General features: G+C 35.6%; 1 protein-coding gene across 4 annotated transcripts in view; it reads left to right on the forward strand.

Annotated features, from left to right (window-relative positions):
- LOC150097387 (spectrin beta chain-like) overlaps window positions 1-3,840 on the forward strand; it is a 795,721-nt gene extending 791,881 nt beyond the window's left edge. For all 4 annotated transcript variants that reach the window (XM_090407783.1, XM_090407784.1, XM_090407785.1 and 1 more), the window contains one exon: window positions 1,806-3,840. In XM_090407783.1, the coding sequence (XP_090263909.1) occupies window positions 1,806-1,961 (156 nt within the window). In that variant the 3' untranslated portion in view covers window positions 1,962-3,840. The remainder of the gene's footprint in view (window positions 1-1,805) is intronic.
- Window positions 3,841-8,097: the final 4,257 nt, after the last annotated feature.

The raw sequence follows: 8,097 nt of genomic DNA on the forward strand, positions 1-8,097 counted from the left end.
TGGATCCTCCCCACCACCTCTTAATCCTAAAGAAACCAAGGTGACAAGACCTGAGAACAGTATTCAAATATGGTCATATGAAGGCTTTATAAAGAAGAATGATAACTTCCTTATATATTCTCGAGGAATACACCAACAAGAAGATATGACCATATTTGACTATTCTCAGGTCTTATCACCTGGGTTTCTTTAGGATTAAGAGGTGGTGGGGAGGATCCAGAGGAGGAGAGTGACCAAGATGGTGAGTGGTTTATGGAATGCTCCCTATGAGGAGGGTTTGTGCTGCAAAAGTTAGTTGATAGGCAAAAAAGGTCAGGGGGATATTATGGAAACATTTAAGTTAGTTAAGGAAGTTTATAGGATTAATACAATGGAAATATTTCAGTACTTGGCTAATGGGACAAGACAAGGTCATTCCTGAAAGTTGTTTAAGATTGTTGTTAGGAAGGGTGTGAGGACTAGAATTTTCACTTGATAGTGAATGAATAGAATAGGTTGCCTGAATCAGTTGTGAGTGCTTTGTTTGTTAGTGGTTTCAAGGAGAGAGATGATAGATTGTGCGGATAGTTTGGGTGATGAGTCCTCAGACTCCGTGAAGGTGCCCATACAATAATAATATATCTTATAAATAATTAAAGCAGTGTGTAGTATATCTGTTCCTATTGTCAAATTCTTATCGAGCTTTTGCAACAAATCTTCAATCTTTTTCTTGTGCACGTCTACTATGTACCATGTTCATACACAAGAGCTTCATACCATCTGCATTCAGTGGTATTTTTTTTCCCACATTCATTCTTTGTTTTACTTGTGGTATAATGATAAAATTCTTTCAGAATGCCTATACCCTGCACGGCCAATTACTTTTCCTACTCAGATTTAGTCTTTTGCACAATTTTAACTTTTTTGACCTGTGCTTTGTATTTGTGTTATGCATTTCATAACTCCTCTCACTTTTATTCTCACACTATTCCTGCCACATAGTGTTCTTCTTATAAATTTCTTGCTTAATAAGATGGACATACATTTCACTCCCAGCCTATTTGTTATTTGATTTATAAGCACACATTCAGATACTGCCTCATTTAAATACTTTTTTCTAAGTTTTCCATTCAGTAACTGATACCAATGGATCAAAAATAGTATTTTCCTGAGTTGATCATAATTTCCAGATTTGTAGCCTGTCCTGACTAGTCTACTTCCCAGTTCAGTGCTGCATGATCACTGCCACCAACTACTGTTGAAATAGTCACCTCCTTAACTCAAGTAATGGTTTCAGACACCTTTCAGCACTATGATCAAATCTGAACTCTTTATTCTTGAGTTGCTTTTTTCACAAGCTGTTTGAGAAAGTTGTTTCTCACCAGCTCAATAAATTCTCCTTTGTTCATGAGTTTCTTCTGCTACCCAATCGATAATCTGATAACTTAAGCCACTCATAATAATTACTAGTTTAATATCCATCAGGGTAATTTGGCAATGCTGCATTTCTTCACTGCCAACAAATGACCCTGGGTCTGTAACCACAACCCACCATACGTTTCATTCTGTTCACTTCCACTTCACACCAGATGGCCTCAAACTCATGCGCTAGATATTATTACTATGTGTTGTTTGAGGAGTGAGGAAAGAAATGTGATCTTAAATTGTATAAAATGTACAAAAAAATCAATGCTCATTTAAAGGTCATGATATATTTACAGCATATCATTCATAATTTGATAACATTTTAATCAATATGTAGTTTTCATGTTTCTCAGTGCTCTTTTAATAAATTTCTCTCATATCCTTTCATTTGCTATTTACAGGAGGAGGTGAATACATGGATCCAAAAACTTCAGTCTACGTTTGGTGAAGAAGGCTCATCAGGACCTTCACGATCACAAACACTGCCAGCCCGGAGCGATGGTGAGAAAAAAGAAGAGCACAAAAAAAGAGGTTTCTTCACATTGAAAAAAAAGTAATGGCAAAATTGAGAATACACAGCGGCGTACAAGGCAGTTCTTTTTTCTTTTCTTTTTTTTTTTTTTTTTTTTTAATTCAGTTTTATTTGTGTGTGTATACTGATAGTAGCTTTGCTAAGAATTCCTGCCACTATTTTTGGTGAGGGACTGCTGGCTGTGGTAGACATTCCTTCCCTATTTCTTGGAAACTCAGGATACAGAATGAATGTAGGACCACGTGAAGTTTTGATTGCTATTCCTTCATAATTGCTTGAAGATGAGCATTACTTTATTTACAATCCTTAAAGAAACCCAGTGAAGTTGTTTCATATACTGAAAATAGAGCCTTTGTCTTGCATTTACGAATATAATGGTCAGTTTCTTATTAGGTTTAGAAAAAAGACTTCTTTAAAGTTTTATGTATTATAGACATTTTCTTTAGTCTTTACTTATTCTGCTGTATGTCTTTTAGAAGCATTTTTTATCTTTCAGTTTATTGTTAAATGGTTGGACTATTGTTGTAAAGCAGCTATTATTGATGTACATGAAATTAGCTTGAATTTGACTTGTGTGACTGATTTGCCTTTACTTGATCAATTATTATCACTACTTAATGGACCAGAGCCCTTTGAGCTTCTTGATTTTAGATTTTACTGACTTTATTTTCTGTTCTGTACAAAAAAAAAAAAAAAGAGAAAAAAAATTGTTAACTCATCAGAATTCCATATAAAATGCCATTTTTAATGTAGTCCATTCTGATCATTTTCCATGGTACTGCATCGTTAACTTAACATTCCATTTTTGTTTTGTTATCTAGATATGCATTCACGTATTATTGTGTATCATTAGTTGATTTTATAAGTAATGGCCAATCATGTAACACATTTTAAATATGTAGTTGAGAGTATTGTATAACAAATTATATTGGGACTTAATAGTTAACAAAGGTGCCTCATGAATGTTTCATTCCTGACCTTAAAGAAGGTTATATGAACTGTATGGTGCACTGTCTTTTTAATCTCTTGGGGAAAAACATTCTCGAGCACATAAGAAATGTATGATTATAGCCTAATAGAAAGGTGGTGTCTTCTGTGAGTTGTTAAGATTATTAAGATTTTCTTATTCTGTTCTTTTATTATTATTCTATATATATATATATATATATATATATGTATATATATGTATGTATGTGTATATATATATATATATGTATATGTGTGTTTGTTTTGTCACTGGTTACACAGGATCACGAGTTAAAAACTAGCATTTAATTTCCATCTCTGTTTGCTGATTGGAAGAGAATGTATTGTAGTTTGACTTTAAATAAAATATTCAGATAATTGACTTAAAAAAATCGTGATTCAGGATTTTTTTTTAATTTTGTAAAAGTTATAATGTAATTTTTAGCTTGCATAGAAACCCTTACTTGTTTTATTTATTAGTACAGGTGTATTTCTTTAAAAAAAACTTTTTTGAGCAAAAATAGTCAACTGTTGTGCAGTTAGCATGTACCAAATAGCATTTGGTACATGCTAATTAAAACAAAAGTATTAACCTTTTAAGACTAGTTTGTCATTCAGCAATATTTTCAAGACATTTCATTTTTATCAGTAAAATTCATTGGAAAAATAACTGATTCAGTTCCTCATCAAGAGATGGTGCTAACAGTGGCATTTATAATATTTCTTTATGATGTTGGTTTACCAGGAGTTGTTTTAGATATGCTCTTGACAATGTTTACACAATAAAATTATTTATAAATTGAAAGTGCTTTTATTGATTAAAAAATAAATTTTCAAATGTTATTTATTTCTTTTTTGTCATCATTTCCTGTTCTCACAATGTTCAGGGGTGAGATTGTAGGGAAAATATTATATTTGTATTTAAAAAAATCATTGGATTTGTTTTTGAATTACTGATACTGTTAATACACTATTTTCGTAAATTAAGGACCAGAGAGAAAAATCGCAATAACTCAAAAACTGTGTAATGAATTTTTGTGCAATTCACTGAAAAGTAACATGATTTTAGATGTAAAAGAAACACCCACAAAAATTGTTAATAAATAGTTTATAATTCATTAGCAAATAGAAACATGAAGAAAATGGTCAAAAACATGATTGACAATGAGATTATCAAAGTTCTTCAATAAGGAATGTGGTCAGTCCTCAAACGTTATTTCATGCTGTTTATGTAATGATGTCTAGGAGCTCATTTGGTAATAACAACCATTATTTCTACAAAGCTGCCCAAAGTCCCTCAAGATTTTGGGGAGGTATTGAAGCCAGGAGACCTGGCTGACTAGTCCATATGTGCAATAATCTCAAGATACACTACTTGAGATGTAGAACCTCCTTTTGCTGCGAATGACTGCAGCATTCCTATACAGCATACTTTCTACATGTGTACAATACCAATCTATGGGAATTTTGGACCATTCTTCCTGTAGACATGTAATGAGGTCTTGGACTGTTGTGAGGCAGACATCTCTTGACCTCACCCAATGCTCCAGTTCATCTTACTGATGTTCAATAGGTCAAGATTAGGGCTTTGGAGGCCAGAAAAGTGTTTTTTGTTCAGTCCACAAACCACACAGTTACATTAGCAACCGTATGGCATGGTGGGGCATTTTGTTGAAAGAGAGTGGTCAGTTCAGTAGGAAGCATTGCATTATCCAAAATGTTCAGATACCTCTCAGCATTCAGTGTTTGTTTCACCACAAACATGTCCAAGGCCAAAATAGGAAAAACAGTAATATACCATCACACTACCACCACCACCACCACCACCTCCAAATTTCATTGTTGGGGTTACACACTCTGGTAAGAGGTGTTCACCAGACATCTGCCACATCCACTCCTGTCCATCTGCTTGGTAGAGGGTGTAATGTGACTCATCTCTCCAAGCTTCCATGCCTCACTGTACACGCTCTTTGCACCACTGCTGAAGACAATGCTGCATGCTGGTTCAAGTAATATGGGGATTGCATGTTTCATTGGTACCGTGATTTGAGTCTTAGTTCTGAATGTTTTTATTGTGCGAATTCATGTTCCAGTAAATGTCCATTCAACATGCATTCAATATGTCAGCTGATGAATGGCGGTTTTTACATATTATCCTTTGTAGCCTACAGCCACATTCGGTGAGTATGGAGAGTCATCGACTGCAGGTAGCACACTTGCAGTTGACTCCCTGCACTTCCATCTCAGTATGGTTCACTAATTGTTAACCTGGAGGTGACCCTGTTTATTTGTCAACAATTTGCCAAAGAGATAGGCCTGCAACATGGCAATTTTTGTGACTTGTCATAAAAATTGCCTGCAAGACGATTACAACAATGGGCAGCGTATCCTCTGTTCTCAAAACTGAACAAAATAACATCTGTGTTGCAAATGTCAGTGACCGATCAGCAATGACATCTCTCGAAGTCATTGAGTTTACGTACCATCTGTATTCAACTGCTATGATGAAATACTGCTTCCTGCTATCTGTACACCAGTTTTTATGATATTAATAAACCTAGAATGTTCCATAACTTCAGATAACAACGGTGTCCGGATAATTATTGGTAGAGAGTGTAAAAACATGATGTATTCCTGTAGACCTGCCAACCAACTTTAATTGACTATCGTATTCAATATTTTTGCTTGAGAGACTAGATTCCACACTTCGTCATTTCTCTCATGGATGCCTGCTTTCAAACTCGCCTACTTTCACCAAGTATTCCTGAATTTGCAATAAAGTATGCTTGGTGAACAAAGCTTTCTCTCTATGCACCTAACCTGAAAACCATTTAGATGCCGTCTAACAGCATTATACAAATTCTTTGGCATTTGCATACCACGGCACTTGACTGCTCGATTGAAGACTTGGTGTTTCGAATCTAGTCGGCGACTAGAGGAAATTTTTCTAAGCCTTTTTTTTCCGACGGTTCCAGAGTTAGTCGATCTCTGGCACTGGCAAGCGGGTTTTTCGTCCAGTAAACTCAAGAAAATCGACCGTAGAACCCACACTATTTCAGATATTAAATATATTGTGTTAGGGACCATGAATGGCCGCCTCTTCACTGCTATTTTTTTTTTAATTCTATCAAACGCTTCACAAATCTTACATTATGATATTAATTGTTCACTTGCGATAGCCCAATTTGTCAATTTTCTGAAGAGATAGTCCTACAACATGGCATCCTTTCACAATGCTCCATCAGTTCCTTTCTCACAGCCATTTCATCCGGACATGTTTGCACTGACTTGGGAGCTTCATATTCCTCCAATTTATACAGGCTACGAACAGTTAACTACTCGTTACATGGTACGATGCACCTTGCTCATGGGGTGTGTATATATACACACACACATACTAATAAGCCGCTCAAAACCATGTCATCATCTTAAATATCCTGGTGTGTACAAAATATGGTGTGAATATGATATTCCTTATTCTTGCCAGATGGAGAAATCTATCGAATTACATATGGAGGAACACATGAGGGACATTGCTTACAAGAGAGACAGCGAGCCAGTGACTTATCAAGCCATATCCTTTTCTCGGCTGATCCTAATGATGAAAACCCAAGTCATACAGTCCACTGGGACAGATCTGCTAACATCTTTCGTCGCCATGATGAATTGGAAAGAAAAATCGTAGAATCTAAGGAAATCATCCTCGACCCTGAACATCTAAATAACTTAAGCTACAACTTCCCAGATAGTCATTCAGCCGTAATCATGTACTGGCGTTCACATGATGCTGCAAGCACGCACTCTCCCGACAATGCAACAAACGAAAGAACAGCTTTAAATACAACGTTTTCATGCTAATTATGTATAGAGACTATTGTTCGTAGTTTTTTTAATCTTCGGTGTTTAGTGCTTTTCTTTATAATGCTACCTGATGAAGGCTGTTATAAGCCAAAACTAGTCGTGTTTTACTATTAAACCCCTCTTTTTTTTTTACCTAACTCGGTTTAAGTCATTCAACTATTTTACAATATATATAATATATATTCGCATCCCTTGTGACAGCGTGCAGTCTCGTGTCTGCTTTTTTAAAAAAATAACTGCTGTCACTTCCAATGGAATGTCCTTTCCATTTTCGTTACTTGGATAAAAATAAGAGAAAGAGTGTGTTAGGCAAGACATCTTGCATTTCTAGTTTAGCAACGCCTGACTTCATTGCACTATAAAAATAATCAGTTCAATAATCAATTTTTGCAGTTGCTTATGTGATAGAGACATGTTTGAATTAAAATAGCTGAACAGGATGTGCTCAGCATATTGAAAGATATTATCATTATTATTTTACTTCATCTCCCTGGAGTACAGAGATGCATTGTGGGAGATCCATATCAACCGTCATACACACATATCCTAAGAATCCATTCACAGGCAGGGAACTCGCAACCAATTCTGCAAATTCTCCATGCAAAAAATCTGGTCAGCACACTCCTGCTCACTACACTTTTACACAACTTCCACAGATGGCCCCTAGTTCTCTGTTTGTCATATATTGAAAATTTTCACTTGAATCAATTTTATAAAATCCATTTAATACCTTAAAAATTTCTATCATGTCCCCCTCTTCTCCATCCAAACTTTCTAACTCAGAAACCTTCAACCTATCCGTGTATGGAGTATTCCACAGATCTGTCACCAACTTCCTCTTGATCATTTCCAGGTCCCCCAGAAACCAAGGTGTCCAAATCTGTGTGCAGTAGTCATGAGGTAGCCAATTCATCCCTATAAAGAGGTATAATAATTTATCTTTACTTGTTAGCATGTTTTTTAATATGCAAGTAATTCGTTGAGCTATTTACCCAACTTTTGCAATATGCCCGCCGAACTTCAACTCTTTGTGTCCACCATTATCCTCAAGTCCCTAGTCATTTTTTTCTTGCAATCCAATACCATCAATATGATACACCATATACAACCTGAAATGCAAAACCTTACATTTTGCAACATTAGATTGACAATTCTTTGCCCAGAATGCCAGTCAATTTTTGCTCTCTCCAGTTTTGCATCTTCAGCAAACAATTGAATATCCCCTCTTAAATTTTTCCCTGTCATTGATATTAATAAAAAGTGCGTTGTGGTCCTAGTACCGAACCTGGAGGTACTCCACTAGTAACTAATGACTTCTACATTACTTTAACCTT

Source organism: Typopeltis vanoorti, chromosome 17 (assembly GCF_054136105.1).
Source record: "Typopeltis vanoorti isolate ZY-2024b chromosome 17, IOZ_Tvanoo_1.0, whole genome shotgun sequence".
In the NCBI taxonomy this organism is placed as follows: Eukaryota; Metazoa; Arthropoda; class Arachnida; order Uropygi; family Thelyphonidae; genus Typopeltis; species Typopeltis vanoorti.